General features: G+C 33.0%; 1 protein-coding gene across 1 annotated transcript in view; it reads left to right on the top strand.

Moving 5' to 3' along the window:
• The first annotated feature begins 1495 nt into the window (after nt 1-1495).
• The window catches only part of LOC138317182 (uncharacterized), a 30644-nt gene continuing 6859 nt past the window's right edge, over nt 1496-25280 (top strand). The window contains exons 1-20 of the mRNA XM_069258735.1: nt 1496-2644; nt 14464-14497; nt 14842-14979; nt 16357-16443; nt 16698-16852; nt 17619-17697; nt 18505-18597; nt 18899-19000; nt 19259-19398; nt 19615-19726; nt 20941-21056; nt 21756-21792; nt 22150-22233; nt 22330-22469; nt 22788-22905; nt 23171-23286; nt 23975-24011; nt 24280-24363; nt 24460-24599; nt 24918-25035. Coding sequence (XP_069114836.1) covers nt 2563-2644; nt 14464-14497; nt 14842-14979; nt 16357-16443; nt 16698-16852; nt 17619-17697; nt 18505-18597; nt 18899-19000; nt 19259-19398; nt 19615-19726; nt 20941-21056; nt 21756-21792; nt 22150-22233; nt 22330-22469; nt 22788-22905; nt 23171-23286; nt 23975-24011; nt 24280-24363; nt 24460-24599; nt 24918-25035 — 2012 coding nt within the window. The 5' untranslated portion in view covers nt 1496-2562. The remainder of the gene's footprint in view (nt 2645-14463; nt 14498-14841; nt 14980-16356; nt 16444-16697; nt 16853-17618; nt 17698-18504; nt 18598-18898; nt 19001-19258; nt 19399-19614; nt 19727-20940; nt 21057-21755; nt 21793-22149; nt 22234-22329; nt 22470-22787; nt 22906-23170; nt 23287-23974; nt 24012-24279; nt 24364-24459; nt 24600-24917; nt 25036-25280) is intronic.

Here is a 25280-nt window from a genome sequence, read left to right as displayed (position 1 = left end):
AATTAAGTTTTTGTGACGTATGGTGCATCGAGCTTTCACGGAGGGGCCAGAGAAAATCGATAATACCTACATTAATAAATGTAAGGGTTAATTGAGTGAAGATTTCCATCGTCAGTAATTTCAAAGATAAGTATACACGGTTTGATTCTTAATACAACTTCATTCCGCTATCGAGAAATCAAGTTGGAAAATTCGTAGATAAGGTCAGGTTAAATCGTTCATCGATTGATGGATTAGTGGTAATTTTACGTGATATGGCCACGCTATTCAGAACTTTCGTTTTAGATCTGTTCAAGCCGAGGTTACCTAAAATGGGGTTTTAACGAATACAGGTACATGTGCTCATGTGTCCTCAATAGGTTTCAATATCAGCCACATACCAATAATTTTAAATTCCATCGGTTCTTGCGGTGATTGACACATACAAAGATGCTGACGTTTGACAAGCCTTAAAAACATTTTATATCACAATGACATTATATTCTTGATACATAGATTAGGTTTAAATACTGCAAAAACCTTCAAATGTCAAATAACAGATGCAATTATTGGATGGCATTACGCAATTATTGGATGACATTACGCTATAATCTAGATAATCCAGAGATAATGTGCTAACCTATTTGAGAAAAACATGAAGTTTATCATCTTATCTATACTAAAGGAAATACTTCGTCATGACCAAACCTATCTGATGATAAGGTAATACAGGTATATGTGTATTAAGATTTTGAATAAGTTGTGGGCCTGCGATTCGTAACAGGTCTCATTAAAGGCCTTGTTCAGAGATTTTTGGGATTTTATCAAACAAAACAGGGACATCAAATAAAGAAATTAATTTAATATTACACGGTAATGATTCAATTTAATTTGTTAAACTCGTTTCTATTGGTTAGATCTTTGAGGCTATTTTTCCATAAACCGAAATAATTGTACGTCGATTATTATGATGTCATACATACAGAACGTTTTCGCGGGAAATTTCAAAAGCGGCTTTGGCCAAACTGAATTGGTGGATAATACCGTATATCAATGCGCCTTTACTGGGTTTTTTTAATTTTTAATTTTCAAATATTTTATTGACAAAAATATATTAAAATGTCAACAGGATTAGACATCAGTCCTCTCCTATCTTAATCTTCACTTGATATTGGTGGTACAAACAATCAAAACAAAACATGAAGCATATATACACGGTAAGGTTTATAAAGATAGGGGGAGGTAACTCCTTAAAGATGTAAAATGTAATAATTTATCATATTTATTTTAACTCTGTCAATCAGCATTCAATTTTTATATATAATTATAACAATCGAATTTAATGTTACATTATTACAAAATGTATAAATATGCTTGATACATGTAGCATTTCTATTTGGTTATAGTTACATGTTTTTTTCATTGACTTAATAACCCAAAATATATAAAGAATAATTCTTTATTGACATTTTGATACATCTAATTATTCATACTTCAGATTTACACTTATTTACTGCTTGTCTATATTTTACACTAGCGCCGAATTAATATTGATACCGTTTTGCTATTTTAATGCTTAATATAAACATATTTTCCCTAACTAGATATCTAAACCATCCAATTCTAAATGTACATTATAAACTGTAAGACTTATTTCAATACTACAATATACAGTAGTAAGATTAGGGGAAACTCCGAGTATCTAAAGAGAAAAACTGCGACGAGTAATCATTTCCCGACGTATAGTCGAGAATAAGTATACTATCGGAATTGCTATATCTTGTGATATCGTCTTAATCATAATACATAATTGTAAGAATGATAATCGGATACCGACATAGTGTCATGACATAGTTTAAATTCAGTAAAATGAAAAGTATGTATGCCTGCTAACGATGATATCATAGCTGTTTATGGTATTTGCATAGCTGATAAAGATACATGTAAAAAAACAGAAGAAAACATGTGTTCACAGTGAATTCATGAAAGCTCAGAGTATCAACTTCAAAAGGCTTTATATACAGTAGCTCTCAATTATTTAGATATATTCTAATATGACAAAGTTTGTTTTTAATTGGCTTGTCTAGATTTTTTGTAGGTCAATGTCATTGTAAGTGACGCCAATCACATTTTGTGTTTCACTATCGACACTTCATTGGGTAAAGAATTTAAATTCTATTTTTCTTGTATGAATAGAAATTACTTTGTTAATCGTTAATTTGTAGGGCTAGCAGTTAGTTTTCACACCGACAAATTTTCAAAAAGAAGAATGAAATAATACTTGTATTTTAAAATGAACAAACATACCTTTTTTTCTCTCACAGCCAAACACGCATTAACAATTACGCAGCTCGTTTTAACAATGAATAATCATTATTTAAATAACATCACTTCAAACTAATCCAATATATTAGAATTGTTCTTCATTGTTTGTTGAGCTCCACTATAATGCGAAAATAAGATTCAGATTTCATGTTAAAAATAGCATGTTGTTGCGATATATGCTTTTAAATGTGCAATCGAAGTGGTTAGTGGTTTCGTCACAGATAATTAACGCTCCGGCGGGACCGGACGCGAAAGCCGATGTTTTTGGTCATCCAGAAGATGTTGACACTTGCACGTTTTTATCTTGTATGTGTGTCGCTGGTACTGTTGGGGAAATTAGGTAAGTGTTGCCTGGCTGTATTGTCTTGTTTTATTTCCCAAAGAAAAATACCATTTCTCATCGATCTTACTTTTTATATTTTTCTTAATACTGATTTTGTTTTAAATTACATTGCTACAACAATTGACAAAAAACACCCTGATATATGTACAATTTTTGTGTACATTAAATTTGAATTTGCTCTTAGACCACACATTCGAATAAAATATTGATAAATCCCAGTTAGATGATAATTTCTATGTTTGAATATAATTAAGATCATGAAGTTGTAGTGAGTATCAGAAATACATTTACAAATTTATAAATGAACTAAAGGACAATTTATGAATTTAAGTAAATTCTCCTATCAAAAGAATATTGTTTATAAACCGTTATTGTATTCAGATAATCTACATGCTATATGTTAAGAGTAAAAATGGTGTCGCTCATTAAAGTAGGAATTAAACCGCTTTCGTCACCATTACATAATTTTCAAACAATAATTCAATACGAATCTTTATTAAAACAGATATTATGAATCGATCATTTTATGCAGAAGATGAAGGCCAATAAACTGAAACGGATCTTTATGAATAATTTATTAAACCGACTACTTTTTTTGAAGTTATTAACTAAATTATGCAACTTTACGTTTTTTAAATAAAACGAAATCATTTTTAACACGCGGATACTGTTTTATTATCATTTTTTAATCCGTTATTAGATTAGCTTTTTATAATTATTATTGTTTGAATGAGACAATGTGGTTTATGATTATAATATGTGTACGCGATGTAGTAAATAAAGAAGAATGGTAGTTATAAACTACATACATGCATATTCTGTACGTGATGATGCAATTGGGATAGTCTACGTCACCAGAACGGGTTTTGGACCCACAAAACATATTGGAAAAAATGGGCATACCCAGAGAAATATGCTATCAGGCGTCATAGACGGAATGTTGTAACAGACTCGCTAAAGTTCCAGTAATTTCGACAGCAAGTGTATCGGTCACATTGAATTCACCTTAAATGTAATAATTATACTTGTATTACATAACTGTCACAAAGCTATCCCGTTTACTATTATGTAGTATCAGAATGTTTAATGATTAAATCATCTTTTATTACATCCACTCTATATAGCATCGTCATTTAACTGATTTTTAGGGTAACAGTCACGTCTAAAATTCCTGAATAAACTTGTCGCTGCATAAGAATTATACTGGAAAAATGACAAACGTAGAGACACTTTCAATTTCCAATTATGTGAATACACATTATATCGAGTATTACGATTCAAGAACACAATTTTGTCTGTGTTGTATTCCTGGCTACGTTTCATCTTTCGAATTCCCCTTTGCAATTGATAAATTTTGCTGATTACAAAAAAACAGGAAGGTAATTACCGTGTCAAATTTATGCGATTTTGTTTGTTCATATATTTTACATGCTAGTATACTATCCAAATACATATTGAAAATAGGAATTCCCGTTCATGCATTTCTTGACGGTTTTAGTTTTAACGGTACATTTAGAATAGTTAATAGTCTAAAACATGTACATAATATTATCTTTCCATTTATATCGAAGATTAAGATCTATCTATTGTAACAGAAAACACATCAGTAAGTTACAAACATTTATAAATTAACCTTCGTGTTTATTGATACTCACAACATGGAGGTAATTTCGGTAACTTTGATTTCTTCCTACGTAGTATGTACCTATTAGCAATGCGGACAACTTACAGTAAAGCAATTACTTGCTATTACTACTACAAACCCCTGTAATTGGTTGACAGTCCACGGTATTAAATCAAAGTTAGATTTTATTGACATCACCATTATATTACATGTTTGCATCAAACAAATTACATAAACGTGACAAATTTTTATATATTTATCATCTTTTTTTTTCGCCAATGTAACCCTAAACAGACATTTTTTTGTTTGGCCTGAGACTTTATCCACGTCCTCAAAAGGGCATTTCAATGACGAAGTGGTGTCGGTATTCTGACAGGGTCACAATGACAAATCGTTAATTTACAGGTAAATTCAATAATATAATATTCCTTTTTAAATGTATTCGTGGCAAGATTATCACACAGATTTCTTTGTTCCTCATGGATAGAAAAATATTGAAACATACAATGTATATGAGTACATGTAGCACTAGTGTATGCGCCCTCCTCATTTAATGATGTTTATGTTTATAATAGCGATAACAAACACACAGCAGATGAACATAATGAAAAAATAACAAAACAGATAAACACATAAAATAGTCCCCATATAGTCTAGATTTCTACCAATTCCGTACTTTTGCCCTTTTCATTCTGGGTTTTACAATATCGCCAAGGAAAATCTCTCTAGTCTAACGTGACATTCGGAGTCTGCCTAAGTTGTGAGGAAGGAGATGTACGAATTGTGTTGCTTTTAAGCAGTAATAATGTTCTCTTGTCCTCCATCTCATGAAATAGACGACAAACTGAGTGTTTTATGAGTCAATCGGGAGGAGGCGGATACTACAGACTGTCCGATTTTGGATCGTATATAAGTAAGTTTATTAGTATGGGCAACGGGCATAGGAGGGTCCTCACATGCACTCTTCAACCACCCCCACCAAACCTCCGAAATCGCAATATTTTTCTTAACCCTTATGGTCCACTGATCACATAATATCCGAAAAGTTAACATTGCATCAAGTCTAGAAGGATGAACTTCGCGGTTATTGACCGTCAATCAAGATGGGCCGCCCAACTCGAGAATTATCACTTAAATAATATTAAAAATAGTCATAACATTAAGCATGGTTTGTCGAACGCGAAGACAGACAAAAAGAAAGGTATAACAAAATGACCACAAATAGAACAACAAAATAACATATCCGGAACAAAAAAATTCTAATTTATATTCGATGATTCTCTTACGTGAACGCAGGAAATGATGAGAAAAACGGATTTTATAAAATGCTCAAAAAAATGTGAATTTTCTCAGCAATATATTTCGTTACTTTTGGCGTTTGACAGCAGCAAAAATGTATTCCAAGCACGCAATCTACTTATTCATGCTAAAAAGTTTTTTGGACTACGTATGGTCAATCAGTTTTAAGCCAACAAAAAACAACCAAAACCAATGTTAACATCAGTATAACTATTCCGGTGTTTATGCACGTCATCAAGATGGCACCATCCTGGATATTTCGCTGAAACACATGAAAAATACGTCTTAACATTGACATTTTATTTCTAACTGAAGTACGACAAAATGAGGACTGCATCAAACTGACCAACTAATAGAATCAACAAATACATTTGTAACACCAGGCACCACTAAGGCCAATTATATGTTATGTGTGATTAGGAACGCAAGGAAAGTGAAAAATAATTAATTTTAAGCATCAAAAATGGTAATTTTAAGTCTATTTTATACTCATATCTTCCGCCTCTTGAAGACAGCAAATTGGTTTCACAACATACAAATTATTCTTCATCAATCAGTTATTTGACCTCTTATCGAACTCCAGTTATAAAATTGCAACAAACTAACAACAAGATATATCATGATGAATGGCACAAGACGAATATTGTTATACCCATAATGTGTTGTACAACATAAAATGAACGGAGAATGCGGCCAATTTTTTCCCAAACGCTCATACACTAGTCACGTTCTCACTGGATGTACTTGGGAATTTCCTTGAATATATCAATGGCATCGATTGAGGATTTATATATTACAAAATTTTGAAATTTAAAAAGTTCTGGACTGAATATGCTCTACGAAAGTGTGGGACTTCAAAATAAATCCATTTTCATGTTCGAAATTTGTATAGGACTAGTAGCCTCTCCAAATGAATTATTACAGAGCAAAACGCTAACAAATTAGCTATAGGGTATCAAATTAAAGTTCCTGTAAATACCATGATACATTTCCGAAAACATATTGTGTCTTTTTTGATTGAGCACATCCATTGTTTATTTTTCCCTGTGTAGTAACGCAAGGAAATATAGATGGTTACTACAAGTTGTCCAATATTTGTCTTCATAGTTCTTATTGCTTAATCATTTTCGTTGTGCGTTGCTTTCTCGCAAGAGTGTCCGTCTATCGACCTCGGGTGACCTGATGTGACATTACACTTACCGGGTTACCATCTTGGTTCTAACTTGTCAACTGTCCATGCATGTCAGAGTTAATATCAGAAAACATCGGGCTTCAGGGATGTGGGGAGCCTCATTTCCTGTTTACCAACTAGTTATCACCTAGATTCACATATTGTATAGGAAGTTCCAGACTTCCCCGGCATGTAAGGAAAGTACCAACCATAGATCAACATTCTGCGGAGAGGTTGAGATGGTACTTCCCTAATTCGTATGAAGCACAATTTCCTCAATGGAATTTCTTTTTAACTCAGGTGATCTGTAGTTGCCACACTCAGGTGGGATTATATGAGGCGTCATACAATGAGTACTGCAGTGAAGTTTTTATCTTATGCCAAGTCTCGTAAAGCACATTAGCAGACACTTTTTTACTGGATGGATTCCTTCAATTGGTCTCTGTGGACGCTATAACAACCAGATGTGACACAACCTAGCACCATCAAGGGAGTTGTGGAAAAGTCCAAGCCAATGAAAAACATAACACCTTTTATGCACTCATTAAATGACCTCGATGATATCACCTGGTGCCATTTATGTTTTGCACGAGCGGTCCATTGGATGATATGATACTACATACGAATTAGGGTGAGTTATGTGCTACAGAGAACAATTTCCAATCCATTGGAAGTATGGTGCATCTGGTGTAAAGTTCCATTATGCCTGGAAAGTCTGAAACAAGCATATACGTACGATATGTGAGAACCTGAGAAAGTGATACCCCAATCCTGAACATTGTTTTTCCTGATAATGAACTCGTGTCAATCGCATGGGCTATAAAAGTCTTAGAACAACACTGGTAATGCAGTGTCACCTGACCTCATCGCACATCGCAAGACGAGTCGATCTGTCTTTCGAGACGAATTGGATACTGATATCTCGGAGTACGTCTAGAATTCGGACTACTTGTACCAAGCTACCAGCATATTCCGAGTCTCTTCACGCTGCGATATGTCACTGAGGCCGAGAATAGCACGCACAATGATAATGGTTATCATTGAGAACTCATAGAACGACCAAATTGGTGACAATGTAGTAACCATATGACATTTGCTTATGCTTTGCATAGGGGAAAAAAAACAATGAATGTGCTCATTTTCAAAGACACAACGCTTTGGGAACTGTTAATGGCATATTAACGGAAACACAGGTGAGCCTTAGGTTACATTTGTTACGCTATCGGTAGGTGTTGTGTTATTTTTTAGACGCTGCTAATCTACAAAATTGAGGGTTTAACAATAATTCTTTTTTTGCATTTATCTATCAAATATTTTTGTTGTTGTATTTGTTTTTACTGATTGATAGGAGTTTAAATATCTGATTACGGAGTCATTAATTTGTTGTTGGGAACATTTCTGCTGCGTCAAGCCAAGAAGCTATGAATGAAAAATTTGCTGAAAAATCACGCCTTTTTGAGCATAAAAATAATCATTTTTTTTCAATTACTTACCGTTTACAAATCACTAGCACAAATTGGATTAATTGGTCCAGATATGTCATAATTCGTGTCTATTGGTTGTGGTCATTTTGCTACCAACTATTTGTCTACTATAGTTGAAAAATATTAGAGTGTTATGTACTATTCTTCTTTCCATTTTTTTTGGTGAAATTCGAGATGGTGGGGCCATCTTGATAGGACGTCACTAACCGGGATGCTCTAAATCCGAAAGATTAACAATTGATTTTTGTTGGTTGTTGTTGATTAGAACAGATTGAATATATGTGGTCCCAAATAACTTATAAGTAAATAATAGATTGTTGATTGGGTAAACTTTATTATTTGCTAGCGACAAACAAAAATATGAAAACATCTTGCTGGAAAATATCACACCATATAACGATTTGGTGCAGTGTTACACACAGATTTATACTTACATTTGTAGCTGTGGATATATGGAGCAGAGCAATATTTTCAGCGAATGTTATTTTCAAACTGAGACGAGAAGGTTTGGGTTGATACTGATGTTACGTACCATTTTATTATTCTACGTATGACTATGATGTCTGTTCATGTCTCTGCTGATTGTTCCATATTTCATAATTGTTCTTGAAAAATTAATTAGTTTTCTCTTGCGTATTTGACGTAGCTTAAAATGTTGTAAAATGTGCTGAATCTCTATATTTTGAACGTTTTTTGTGCACTGTTCAACGTTAGGTTTTGGTTTCATAGTATAATTCGTAGTGAAAAAAAGAATGAAGGTCATTTCCCACGCGTATGAATACCATTCATTCTGTATATGCCAATCACAATGCATACAGTAGAGTTTATAATACACGTGTAATAGATAACATTTATAATAAAGGCGAAGGGCACGAAGAGCGAAGCACTTCTAAGGTAACAGATACAGGAAAATATAAGAAAAAACACAATCTTCAAAATTCAATCCTACACACTGACAGCTTCATTTTGCGGCCGCCATTTTTTTACCCACTGTAAAAAAAATCCCATCAGCGTGAATGCGATACTTTGAAGTCAGCTCAATATATAATCAAGCGGTTCAAACGCTTTTAGCTTTTATGACCCGACGAACGTAATCTTCATCCAGCAGAAGCTTAGTGCTATTGCTATTTATTTGCAAGCGTTCAAGTGATAGACCACCTTCCAATATAATCATCTGACCCAAAACGGAATATCTGTTAGGAAAATCATTAAAAATTACTTCCAGAATATAACTTCCGTTCACTAGATTGTAGCTCTTCTCTTCTTAGAAGAGCGCAAATCGAGTTGAGCTGTGGATTTCCTTCTCGAATGGGGGTTTCGGAACAAGGACAGAGTGTGAATATATGAATAAAAAATAAACAGAAAATTCGGCTCCGTTATTTCCATAATTAATAGTTGCTGAAACATCTTGCTGCGCCTTTTAAGGCATTGCCTTCAATCATATTATCTACAATTGGTAAACAGTACCATTCCTATACAGTTGGAACAACATCTTGTTTAGTCGGTACAGTCGTTACTCCTCTGGGTTCACAGTACCATTTTGTACCGTTGAGTACAGTATGCACCATTATACAAATGGGACATGGTCTATATCTATGTATATGTAATAAATCAGACTGAAAACATCACCCTGTCGCAAACACATATTTTAAACAAATCTATTAAATGGTTAAATAAATTACTTATAAATCAATGTATTACACAAGGTGCGTTTCGGTCCTTCTATTGTTCATTTCAATAATGCAATGGGTCTACTGTCATTCTACTAAATAATGATATATCTGCTATGATTGAATATCGTGCTATTATTGTTCGTATTTATTTCCAAGAGAGTTATCATATTTTTTTTTAAAATTAATCACTTCGATATGTTTTGCCGATGAACCTTGTACATTTACAAAGACATGCTAAATTTAAACCAGTTCTGTCCAAAATAAAGTGATCGCTATATTATAGAACATATGATTAGGAAAATATATAGGGGATACATGCATTTTTGTAAAGACGATTTTGTATTTTTAATTTTTTGTTTTGTTTTTTTTGTTGAAGATATCTTGTATACTCCTCACTATACAATATTCTTATAACGATTATATTGAAATGGGAAACAGAAAGTAAATATTGATCACTGATAATTGCTATAAGTCACCTTATATGCTCCCCTTTATGGCGAGATGTAGATTTCTATATATCGTGATAAGGATAAATGTTAATGAGTAACAGAAACCACAATTGAAAACCATGAGTAACAAATCTGAAGTATTAAAAAAACGAAAAAATAATTGATTGCAATGCACGGAGGTAAAGAAAGAGTGTAAAGATAAAGTAAAGCTATCGTAATGCAATTGTAGTTGAAAAATATCTGCATACATGTAGTAGTGGTTTGGTATCTTAATAAAGACCGATTTAATTGAAACTAGACAAACAACTAATCTACAAAATACATTTATTCATATTATATTAAAGATGCTCCACCGCTGACAAATGGTATTTTTTCACAATCAAAAACAGGAGCAGACGATTTAGTATTTTTCTTCAGTTACAAAAGTTACTTACTTTACACCATTACCACCATTGAAAAGTTTGAGCTTCTAATTTTACTTCAAGTTAAAAATATGAAAAATAATTAATTGCATCCCGAAAAAAATCAGTGTCACTATATCCTATATGGAATGAAGTACTGATTGCGCATGTACCAAAGGCAAAATAAATTATTTTATATAATTTTTTGTGTTAATTAGACTATTATATACACGATTAAACACCAATTATTGTTCAAATGACGAATATCATTTATGCTCTAGTCGGCGGTGGAGCATCTTTAACAAACTGTGTTGTCAAGAGTATTACAACATCCATCATGTGTTATTTCATAACAGAAAATAAATCTTGCAAAAGTACGACTTAATCGGTAAGTCATTAAAAAAAAAAAAAAAAAAAAAAAAAAAAACACCAGAAGATACCTAATTCGAGATATACTGAATCAAAATATTAATAAAATTGAAAAAATATTAAAAAGCAAAAAGAAAATTATGTATTTAACCAATTTACTACTGACATGAAAATCAATGTGTGATATGTTTTGCTATTTAATAGACATATTTTTTTTTTTATTTTTTATTTTACAAAGTATGTAATTACAACGTGATGTAAAACAAACTTTTGAGATCTGCATTTATAGGTAAATTGTATACAGCTGCTTAAAATACTCAGTAAATAATAAGCATCGTTGTGGTAATATGAACAAAAAAAAAAAAAAAAAAAAAAAAAACTTCTGTTTGATCCTTTTTCCGTATATATGTTTCTTTTGAGATCTAACCAATCACATTGACATAGACATTAAAATCAGTTAAAAAAGCATGTACACATTTCCCAAAAATTTATGAGTAATTGTCTCCCTTTCTACAAGCAAACACACATAGAGGATTATAAGTACTTTACAAAGAAAACAGAATTTTGTTGTTAATATGTGGTGAGAAATTCAATGAAAATACAAATTTACTTCATTAAATTATACCAAGCTTTCAGAAACATCAGTCCAAAAGACATTTTTATCTTTGGTGGTACGATTAAATGCTCTGTTTATTTTCATGTCAATGTCAACAAGAATACATGTCACAACTATAACAGTATGTAATTATACACACTTTAATTTATAGGTAAATTGTATACAGCTGCTTAAATACTCAGTCATCGTTGTGGTAATTCCATTTTGTCATACTTGTCGCATTTGTTCAGACCTGGCCTAATTAGATTTCAAAAATAGACATTAACAATACATGGAGACATTGTAAGTTGTTCGTTGACGTCAAATACGCATTTTACCTCTCCGCTGACTCGATTATTAGTGCCCATTAACTCCTTGTGAGCGATTCTAATTAACAATGTGTGTTATGTTTTGCAAAAGATGTTCATTTACTTGTGACTATTACAAAATTTAAGATTTATATTGTATATGTCAATCACCAAAGTAGAACTACAAACATTCAGGTTGGTTAGGTGATTTAGTGGTTAAGCCACGTACATGTATCGCCTTCACCTAGCCGCCCAGTGTTTCGATCCCCGGTACGGACGTGAAAAGGTCAGGGGTTACCTGCCCGATCATCGTGTGGGTGTTCTCGTGGCATCTTGACTTTCTCTTACTCCAAGACCATTCACACCCTTAGATCTCGGCCATCGAAAAGGACTAATATCAAATTACAAATATTACAGTTCAAAGGCTCTTTAATTGTGATTGTGCTTCTTATTTGACAGGACATATACAATTACTTGTGTGTATTTGCTGACTTTTTCCTTGAGTTTTGGTATCATAATAAAACAGAAACATTTAATGCAATTGATGTTTTCTTCTGTTTGCATACATGTAATAATGCTTGAACACCTTATATTTTAATTTTGGGGACATCACAGACTTGGTCAGAAACATTATCATCAATAACCTACAAAGTTATAGACTGTCTTAAATAGAGCTAATTTAATTAATGATTATAAAGTGATTATTTCAGATTGTTTTTCATAAATAATAATGAAAAACAAAAACATAACAAAAATGCGTAAATCTTTGTTGTTGCAAATGTTTATAAAGCATCATAAATAATTTGTTCATGCCGTTTAATTATTTTTATAGCTAAATTCATCAAAACTTATTGTATTCAATAGATTACTGAAGAAAACAAGCTTACATTATCCGCCCATTTATGGCCTATGTACCTTAAAGATATGTTCAAAATCATACTGTAATATTAATGAGGATAATTGCTTCAGTGTTTATTCTTTAAAGCTGGTTTATACAGAAGTGGTGTTTATGATCGAATCTTTGAAGTTATTATGGCAGCATTAATTATACACCTATGTATCAGGAAAAAAAGGTTTACAGGTGTCGCGTTACCTTGAGGGTGTCATACAATATACCCTACTCTCTTCTATTGGGTTATAATGTACTCTAAGGAGTTTCTAATGAGGTGGAATGGCCGAGATTATAGGCTGTGGCGGTATTTCTGTCACACATAATATTTAAATAAATGTTATAACAATGGGTCTAGTGATTCTGTATCGCCCAACACAAAACCAACCGAACAATTATAGTTAAATTAGCAAACCCATGGTTAAACCATAATGCCAAGGTCGAGTGTTAACACCTTAATTATTTATAATTAGACTCGTATGATGACAATAATTACACTAGAGTGTTTACCTGAAGGGTATTGGCCTATATATAGTGTAGGTAGCTCATGTTTGATTTTATATGTTTTAAAATTTCTACCACTGACATGGAGGTCGTACAAAATTTAATTAGTTGTCATGGTGTGTACCATATTGATGATAGCGTTGATTCATAATAGGATGGAATCTTCTAATTTCCCTAACATATTTGGTAGATTGAGTTAATATTTCTGACGTGATACCAGCAGCAATCGATACTGCAAGTCTTTAAGTCAACACTGAATGTCGTTATTCTTGGTGTTTTTTTTTTTGTTTTTTTTTCTTTTTTTTTCTTATCATAAACATCCACCTACTGTACGTGCTTGTGGTGCTACTCTTATATTAGCGCCTTTTGCGCTTAAATCAGATCATGCGCTTATTTGAGTACAGTGCTAAACGTTGTCCAATCACTTACAAGATTAATGTAACGATATGTACATAGGGGAATGTAATATTAATTATTCAGCTGTGCATTCTGATTAGTTCCAATAAGATAATAATTGAAATATGTGACACCGAAGATTATTAATGTTCAATCAAAGATATAGAAATTATATCTAGAAAAATATTATCACATTGAACAACTGGGCCCGGTCATTCAACAATTATTAACTGGATTACAGGAATAGTGATAATTTCATTTCCAATTTCCTGCTGCTCGTATTATTTTTAGTATGTATAGTATAGAAGATGTATATTATGTTGATCAAGTTACTTTAGCTTAATAATTAATAACATATTATAATTAAACACAGTTATGACGAACTCGCTTACAACGAATTATATAACGAATAATATATCTGCAATATCTGTATAACGAACTATGCTTATATCGAAGTATTTTTTGGACCCCAGAGGTTCGTTTTTACCGCGTTTTACTGTATGGGAATTACCGCTAAGGGAAATAATTTCGTTGAAATGAAACGTCCTAGCTGTTGTAAAAAAACAGCTGAATTACTTAATAAACTGATGTGTGATTCAAAAGGGGAAAAATCGTACTTCCTAAGACAGTTTAATGCGATATTTATGTTTGCAGGTTGCAGCCATGGATTTGACTACCAAGACGGCGGGTAAGTGAGGCCTGTCACTATGTTCAGTGAAACAATAACAACTAGCGGAGTAGTTTTATTTCACAAGTTTTCTTCTCTTGCAAAGCTTAAACACTCCTTTGTATATCTAACGAGTCGATTTCGATCTCTGTTGATAGAGCCGATTCCTAGTACCTGTTCCCGAAGAACGCGGTTAAGTAATGGTAGTGTCGGATCGATCTATGCTAGCTTCGGATCTCACTGTAATAATTTCAGAATTCATTATTATAATAGTAGTTTTGCATCTCGTTTAAAATAAACGTGTAAATGTATGTAACAGAAATTGATTCTAAGCATTTTACAAATCGATATCTAAAATTTTATAGGGGCAACTTTGGCACACAGAACACCGATGTCCCGGATGGATATACCACGACGGTCAAGCAGTATCAGGCCACATATCCCGATAATACAGAGAATGGCCACGAGACGCAGTATCAATGTCCAGACGACATTCAAGCCCGGTAAGTTGTATACGGTATTATATGTCTATCTTTACATGATTGTCTTGCACCCTCTGGATACCTCATTGTAGGGTGTTTTTACTAACTGTTGTTACAATTGGGATTATTAGAAAATGTACACAAGATCCAAACACGGTACATTTTTTCCACGGTATTTGTTTTAACATATGTATATCAGCTAGGGCAGTTTGGTTTTGAATGACAATGTTTGAATGATAAACTTATTTTTTTGACAAATGTACTATACATATGTTTATTATGTCTCAAAAGAGACGGGTTTATTAATTTTGTTCCATGTATTATTAGTTCAGCTTAGTTTACATGTGGTGTTAGTCTATCGTTTCATAAATTCAATGTTTTATAATTATAATGTTTCTTAATACCAACTTCATCAGCTTTATAAAATGTTTTTCGTCATCATTTACTACAATTTAAAAAGTTGATTTCATTTATTTAATTTCATCGGGGTATGAAAGAAAATTTGTTTGCAAACTGTGAATCCGCGTAGCAAACCAAATTTATTTCATAACCCGATGAAATTAAAAAAATAGTGACTTCAATGAAAAAAATTAATAGGCCAATCAGAAAGCCAGAAACAAAAAGAAAATTAATTATTAAATACTGTAAACCAACTCTTATTCGCGTGCGTTTTACTTTCGCGAATTTTGTTATCTAAATAAACTCGCAAAAAATCGTTTCCGCGTGTCAATACATGTATATATATTGATAGGTATTATCATTCTGGCTCTGCAGGTAGGGCGTTAGATGATCGTAAAAGGCGACTAAATTTAGGATCTTATCTTTTCTCTTCTTCCAAACCGACTTTAACTTTCCTAATGCCTCCCTTGGCACTGCCTCACTTTTGGCCCCGAGTTGAGCGTTCGCCCCTGTGAGGAAGGCTCTGGGTTCTGTCCACCAAAGTCTATAAAAGTGGTAGTTTCTGCTCCTGGTAAGCGCTCAGCATCTATGGAGTGGGACGACTGATTCGCCGTTGTCAGTAATATGACCGGGTGGGGTGTGTTGCTTGGTGTCTTCGGCGGCATGCTTCAGTGATATAGCACTATAAAATGGGCAACAGTTCCGCTATACAAGAAGACACAATATGAATATACCACAGTCTCCCAAAACACGCACCTCCAAGAACATACACGCCAAACACCGCATACATGGGAGGCCGTCCTTACATGAACTTAGCTGTTAATAGGACGTTAATTAATAAAAACAAACAAACAGAATTATCATTCAATTTTTAAATACGCGAGAATTGAGCTTCGCGAACCTGTTTTGAAATTGAAATCGCAAAATTTAATAGCCGCGAAAGAAAGATTTTTACAGTAATACTCAATTACATCTTCCTCTTCTTTATGTTGACAACAGTGCCTTGGCTTCCGTCACTCGCTGTGTGAACAGGAAATACGATGACTTCTACACAGCTGTCTACAATACATTCTTCTTTGGTTGCTAGTAAGTTGAATATTCCAAACTTTCGACCATTACGTCTTCCGAATAATTTAAATTCATCCACTCATGTTAAATCCTCTATTTACCACTCTCCAAGGCTACAACCATGTATAAATTTATGTACATGTATATTTAGGGATGTTTTGTTAAACTCTAAATTACACATTATCTCATGCAATGACATGTATACCACCGAAGACGTTGTATATACTAGTAAACAACTGGACACCATATAAACAACTTTTCTTTCTCACTAGTGATTACGTCATAGATTCGATATTCGAGTGCATGCAGAGTGATGCGGACATCAGACGGGCATTCGTCCTGTTACAACATGCGGGATATTATGTCAATATGACTGCTGTAAGGTCCGTGGTTTACGACTTCTGCTATGAGGATGCCTACTTCATAGGTATGTGGCAGATTACTATTTGTTTGAAGTTTCTAAACTGTCTTATGTTTTAGATGTGTTTTTAAAATTACTTCATTAATTGCTTAATGACGTCATTGTTACACGTAAGTATCTTTCAAGTTTGACGTAAGAATTGTGATTATTTTACCACACGTTAAATGATGTCATCATTACATGCGATTTCATAAGGTATTGTACTGGAATGAATATCAACATATCAATTGTGAAAATCCCCGACTGCCTCACTCTACATCTTTATGTTGTGGTGCACTAATGCAGGCGCTGATGTATTAAGAAATCATCAGACGATCAACACATATTATTATAACAAATGTGGTATGAAGTCAGGCAGTGATGTTTGCAATTTGTGCCTGTTTTGATACATTTCTAGCGCGGTTCTATACTGTTATGGAGTGAGATAATTATTAGATAAGCAATTTAATTACTTATTAAGATTTTTTTTCACAAAAAATGAAGACTTTTGTGTTATGACGAATATACACGATGACCATTTGTCTTGTTTCCAACATACATACCGAACACAATATGCGCAATAAATTACATTAAGCCTTATCAAAATTTCCAAACATACATTTTAATGAATTATGAAATGTCTTAGCCATTGGGACTTAATCACGTACCACGTGATACTTGAGAACGTTTGTGCTGGACTGTTGTTTCTATTACACTCCCCACTAACGTCATTTTAGCGGGAAATTACTTCCAAGTGCAATTTTAAAAATAAGGTATTTTTTGTTCATTTCAGATATTTCGTGTCTTGCAAATGGTGTAAGCGAAGGAGTATGCCACCGTTTTCCCTATACAGATATTGTCGGCTTTCAGAGGTATGGGCTAGGTTCATCATTAAAACTAGATTTTTTGTTTTCGATGACAAGGTTATTCCCTGCATCGTGCACTAATTCATACCTGTAGGCTCTTATTTTCGTCCATATAATGGCAAAATCATATTTTTCCTACCACGGTAAAAGACAGAGTTATATTTTCCTACCAACCTTGGGATGACCCCGTAAAGTATGGAAAAAGAATTTCCTCCCATACTTGACAATGTTATCCTGTCCTTTACCGGAGTAGGGAAAACAAATACGTTATACGTGACATCATCGAATATATGCGGATACTATAGCCGGGGACATCATCAAGTTTGACGCAATGAAAAAATGAAGTACACGTATGGGAGAAAAATAATCTTCACAGACCCATGTAAATTTTTATAAATTCTATCATATTTGCATTAAAATATCATTCTTTTCATATATGGAGAATTAATTTCCAGTTGCAGTTTTCTTAACACATGCGGTTTTACTAAAGGAATTATTTTTTTTTTATTGTTTACTGGTGTGTAAACTGCATTTTTGTACATATATTTTAAATGATGCACGTTAGCGTATGAAGGCTGATATTACTATCTATGTAAAAGATATAGTCCTCATAGCAACCACTGGATAAGTAAATATAGATATAGATTTTTTTTTTTAAATAAACTGTCCTTTAATCTTAGGAATGAACTGACCTGCTGTCATTATTCTGTTGTTTTGCTGATTTGGTTCAATACCTCTATTGTCGACGCCTCGTTCACGCATATTTCGAATACCTATATATATAAGTAGAGAGCGTAATATGATTTATTCCAGGTCCATTGTGGACTGTAGCAATGCTATATCGACGTCTGATTGCTCAATGAAATCGGTTATCGACAAGGTTGGAGAGACAATAGTCACCCAGAGGTGTGTTTAAGACTTACAATTTTATTTGCAAACTTCATGTCGTTTTTACAGGTTCCCAATATATTTCGGAAAACATTAAAAATACAAATTCCGTGATGGAGTGGTTCAGCAATGCAGATATTTAACATTTTTTCAAAAATAAATTATACGATACAGACGTATGGTTTTTTTTTAAATCATAACCGCTCATCACACTCTTTATTAATTGTTACATGCCAATATTAGACTGTTAGATATCGATGCCTGCCAGATGTAATTATAAGATCGCTTACTCTGATGTAATTACTTTTAATCGTTAAAGCTTGAAAAGTGCAGCCCTTTCATGCTTTGGTGTGGACGACGGCATTCCAAGAATGGTCCTACCGTCATCCTTTCTCACTCAGGCCATAAACGTTATCGATGGGTAAGGATTTAAAAAGTCATTTATCAATATAAATTGAGAAGCAATGTAACTCATTTCGTTTATATTTTAGCATAAGTACTATATCTATTGTATAAATAATAAATACAACAATGTAACCGATTAAAATGTAATGTAAATACAATGTTACTTAATAACAGAAATCATGCTGTTTTATTTGCATGCATGTATCATCGATATATTCTATCTTATTTAATTGTATATTTTTTACACATTTTGAAAATCTTATCTGACTTTCAGGATTAGCCTATATCAACATCATTATGTTACTTGCCTGAAGGATGCTACTTACCAAGAATACAGCATGTTTGATATATTGTTTAGAACCATGTTTATAGATCCAAATGGAATGGAATACTTATTACCTCAATCGTATGACGGTACGATACGGCATTTTCGATAAATTTATTTTCCATTTTTTTAATATTTTTTATTGATAGGAAACAATTAAGGTTAATTTGATTTCTTCATTTTGCTCTTTTTAATTTTAGTCAACGCGAACGTATAAAAAATTGATTTTTAATGATGTTGTTGCAATATGTTTTACTTTTACTGTCAATACTAGTAATTCGCAATCTAATTATGTTTCACTGTAGATCTGAACAGAGTGGCTGGATGCACGAGTAAGGCGGCGACCAGATGCAAGATTTCGGTGGAGATAGATATTTGTCATCTTACCGTCGAAGAAATTACCAATGGCATATGCAGGTTGTATTATTTAATGTAAATACTAATGAGAGATAACAAAATTATTAATATACATTTTATGCTTCCAAATCGTCAATTCACTTTTTAGTATACGCAATTAATTGTCTTAGCATCACTTACTGATATGACGAATTTGTAATACACACTGATAGTTCGTTTCCTGGAAAAACAACTCTTTCTTGAGGATATGTTTCCTTTCTACTCATAGAGAAATTGAAGAAAGGCAAACCCTAAAATCATCAAACTTTACCTTTTAACAGTTAATGATGAACAAGGTAAGAGCGCTATGTGAAACCTAAAACAGAAAAAATATCCAGAATACAGATAGATTTTATGATAAAGGTACATACACTCTTTTGTTCTCGGTAGTTAATATTTAGTTTGCAATAGTTATATAAACATTAAATACGTTATGCATGTGATGTATGTCCAATCCGTCGTTTTGTAAAAGTATTGGATTTATTCGTATTTACACTCGATGTTTTTGTTATGTCCTGCGTGACAAACCATGTGTTGTGATCGAGACTCCATTTGTTATGAGGATTCCTCGGTTGGGAATCCCGTTTCCGGTTCATACTTATGTACATTTTGATTGGTTGTTATTTTTGATACCTAGCACGCTCACCTGTATAGTTTAAGCACGTGCTGTTCATGGCATATTATTAAATGTGGGTATATAGCCAGGTGGTTTGCTTGGTATAGAGAGTTTTGACGGAAGCTTTCATGTAGCTTGTCAGCTGCATTCTCTTTCTCTAAGGTAATTATCCAGATATTATGTAGGATTTTTCGGCCGAAGACCTCAAAATATCAATATCAGGCACGAAATGCACCACCCTATAGTCTAATGATGGCAATTAATTATTGTATACCTTTCCCCAATAGATGAATCTCGTATTCAGAATTGTTTTATCACAAAGTTATCTGATCTTTCGGGTAGGTATTGATTGTGACGTCATGTGTTTGCAAAGTAAGGTTACACATTTCAGAATAAAACGATGTGAATTTCGCCCACAAAATAATGACACAATCAATACCAAACCAAATGGGATATAGCTTTACAATATAAAAAGATGGAATACATTGGAACGATTAGTCTGGACAAAATTAAGGAAGCCGGGACACTTGTTACAAGACCGATGACACAAATATCGAATTACAAATGCAACAGTTAAAGCTGATTGAATATTTTTACTTGACAACAATATTTTTTTCAGAACATTGCAAGAGTGGATAAGCTGTGCTGCTTGTGATCAGAATGCTGTGCAAGTGGTATCGAATCTAACAACATGCAATATAACATATGATGGTGAAGGTGGACTTCAATGGCATGGTACGTAGTATTGACCTATAACTTAAATTAACTCAAGATACCGTTCACCTGCAAACACATAATCTCTTACCTGACAAAAAAACTGACGACAATTAGCTAACTTCGAGATAAAAACGAAGCAATGATAATATTCAGATGTTTTAATGAAAGTAATCCCTGTATCCTCAAGATAGAGTTTCACGTGTGTTATTTCCTGTCCATATTCATGTCTTATTTCCATGATTTCCTGAACGCAAACCCGTTGCTTCTTTGAACAGTTGGATAATGCAGTTTGAAGAAGAATACATGACACCTTATTGGGCTATATTCTGATTTTACTGACGATGTCTTGTTACTCTTTAGTACACCATAATAAGTGTCTTGTTCGGTGTTTTCCTGCTGCGTGGACGTTAAATTCTTGCAATAACAAAGGTTCTTTCTGAATATGACATAACCGCTTTGCTCCTAGTTTATTTATCCGATGTCAACAATCATGCAGAGAAGGCTATTTCAAAAAGCACTATTTATCTGCAATGGACTATTTAGAAGATCTGTATACCATGATATTTTTTATTGCCAATTCGATTTCTACACAAGACTTTGAATTGGTATTTAGATGTGAAAATGTGATTTATATGGAAATTTTTGTCACGTTTTTTCAAACCTTTTTAGAAATAATTAACAGCATTCTTTATCTTTTCGACGTCATGTGTGTTGCAGATTCGTTGCCGACAACGCCCTTAATGCCTGAACATAGGTTTGTTCAACCCTATAATCTTGAGTATATTCGAGAATGATCTTTATCAGAAAACTGAATGCAATATTATAGACAGTCAATATGCTTCATACTCGGCAAAATTGAATCTTGCATATATACAGTAGGATATATTAAATAAATGTTGAATATTCTCTTGTATGGAATATAGATAGAAAAAAATTAACGAAATCAAATCTGCTCTAGGTAGGATATATACATATATTCAATTAATTTACATTAATATTCATTTAAGATTAAAATCAGCACTGATCGTCTTATTCAACTTTGATATAAGTTAATCAAAATACATCCTTTGATTTAATCAGATATGAATTGTTTATATTTTCTAATTGACAGCCCTTCGCCATTTTGCTTTGGACTAGATGATATTGACCTGAACAATCCTCAAGCATCATCACATATCTTAGAGTCTATTTTCAAGTGAGTAATTTAATCTGATATCATTGCCGACAGAACTATGATTTTGAAAAGAACTCGTTATAGCAGTATGTTCACTTTGGTACCTGTCTTTTACAGGCTGCTAATGAATGCCCAACAATATATCGACTGTCTAAGAAGTAAAACCCGTTCAGAATACACCAAATACGACCATTTGGTCTTGGTCGTTTTCAAGGACCTGGAGAATGTTTACGGTGTAATGAATCAGCAAAATATAGGTAATAAATGTCCTTACTTATATCCTGTCTTACGTTCTAACCCAAACACGTGAACATATCACATTTTTGATATCTGTATCATTACGAAATCGATGCGTATGGCAATAATGTGTCTTTGATCTTCATGTTTTATGTGGTATTTATATATTTTTAAAGGGGTCGGTACTTTTAATATAACTGTTAAATAAATGCAATGGTTAATGATAAAAAGACCACGAACAATGTGAATTACTGTATACTAAAAACATCTTGAGAGTTTTGTCATTTTGTTAACAACAATTACATGAGCTTTACTCTCGATCTTATGTCTTTTTCAAGCTGAATATTTGCCAGTTTTCGTTGCCTGTATTTCAAACGCACAGACTCAGTGCTCTGTTGATATTAACTTCCATTTCGATGAATCAACGGTACACGATATGGCCAACAGGATTTGCAGGTAATATTACAACTTCAATATCAAAGTGATATTATGTCGCGATGATTTGGCATTGTATTTCACACAGAATTATTTATATTTAATATGTTGTTATGAGCTATTCGTGAAATTGCATCTACATAAAGTTCTGTATTTATATATCATTTCTTATTCAATTAGTGCGATAACACGTTGCAATGTGATATAATAAACTCTGATGCGATGTGTTTAACATCTAAGGTTTGTTAGTATTTTTCATCTAATCAGAACTACTATAATTTTGCAGTGGTTTGGAGTACTGGATACAATGTGCAGCTTGTGACAGGAAAGCGATACAAGTTTTGAGTGATTTAACAACATGTAATAGTACATTTGATGATGAAGATAGACCTCTGTGGAATAGTACGTAGTATTGACCTATAACTTTAATTAACTCCAGATACTGTTCACCAGCAAACACATAATCTATTTTCTGACAAAGAAAGCTAACGATAATAATGTAATTTCGAGATAAAACAAAGCAATGATAATTTCCAGATGTTTTAGTTAAAGTAATCCCTGTATCCTCAAGATAGAGTTTCACGTGTTGTATTTCCTGTCCATATTCTTGTCTAATTTCCATGATTTCCTGAACGCAAACCCGTTGCTTCTTTGAACAGTTGGATAATGCAGTTTGAAGAAGAATACATGACACCTTATTGGGCTATATTCTGATTTAACTGACGATGTCTTGTTACTCTTTAGTACACCATAATAAGTGTCTTGTTCGGTGTTTTCCTGCTGCATGGACGTAAAAACCTTGCACTAACAATGGTTTTTTTCTGAATATAACATAACCGCTTTGCACTTAGTTTATCTATCCGATGTCAACAATCATGCAGAGAAGGCTATTTCAAAAAGCACTATTTATCTGCAATGGATATTTAGAAGATCTTTATACCATGATATTTTCATTGCCAATTCGATTTCTACACAAACATTGAATTGGTATTTAAAAAAATGTATTATATAAGGAAATTCTTGTCTTTTTAAAACCTTTTTAAAATAATTAACTGCATTCTTTATCTCTTCGACGTCATGTGTGTTGCAGATTCGTTGCCGACAACGCCCTTAATGCCTGAACATAGGTTTGTTCAACCCTATAATCTTGAGTATATTCGAGAATGATCTTTATCAGAAAACTGAATGCAATATTATAGACAGTCAATATGCTTCATACTCTGTACTTGAAACAGCATATATAAGGTAGGATATATATATTCAATTAATTTACAGTAATATTCAGTTAAGATTAAAATCAGCATTGATTGTCTTATTCAACTTTGATACGAGTAAATCAAAATACATTCTTTGAATTAATCAGAAATGAATTGTTTATATTTCCTTAATTGACAGCCCTTCGCCATTTTGCTTTGGACTAGATGATATTGACCTGAACAATCCTCAAGCATCATCACATATCTTAGAGTCTATTTTCAAGTGAGTAATTTAATCTGATATCATTGCCGACAGAACTATGATTTTGAAAAGAACTCGTTATAGCAGTATGTTCACGTTGGTACCTGTCTTTTACAGGCTGCTAATGAATGCCCAACAATATATCGACTGTCTAAGAAGTAAAACCCGTTCAGAATACACCAAATACGACCATTTGGTCTTGGTCGTTTTCAAGGACCTGGAGAATGTTTACGGCGTAATGAATCAGCAATATATAGGTAATAAATGTCCTTACTTAATATCCTGTCTTACATTCTAACGCAAACACGTGAACATATCACATTTTTGATATCTGTATCATTACGAAATCGATGCGCATGACAATAACGTGTCTTTGATCTTCATGTTTTATGTTGTATTTATATATCTTTGGGGGTCGGTACTTTTTATAACTGTTAAATAAATGTCATGGTTAATGATAAAAAGACCACGAACAATGTGAATTACTGTAACTGAAAAACAACTTGAGAAAGTTTTGTCATTTTGTTAACAGCGATTACATGAGCTTTATTCATCAATCTTATGTCTTTTTGAAGCTGAATATTTGTCAGTTTTCGTCGCCTGTATTTCAAACGCACAGACTCAGTGCTCTGTTGATATTAACTTCCATTTTGATGAATCAACGGTACACGATATGGCCAACAGGATTTGCAGGTAATATTACAAATTCAATATCAAAGTGATATTATATCGCGATGATTTGGGATTGTATTTCACACAGAATTATTTATATTTAATATGTTGTTATGAGCTATTTGTGAAATTGCATCTATACAAAGTTCTTTATTTGCATATCATTTCTTATTCAATAAGTGCGATAACACGTTGCAATGTGATATAATAAACTCTGATGCGATGTGCTTAGCATCTACGGTTTGTTATTATTTTTCATCTAATCA

This window comes from Argopecten irradians, chromosome 3 (assembly GCF_041381155.1).
Source record: "Argopecten irradians isolate NY chromosome 3, Ai_NY, whole genome shotgun sequence".
NCBI classification, from domain to species: domain Eukaryota; kingdom Metazoa; phylum Mollusca; class Bivalvia; order Pectinida; family Pectinidae; genus Argopecten; species Argopecten irradians.
Note: the sequence above shows the minus strand (reverse complement) of the source record. Positions and strands in the feature narration are given on the sequence as shown.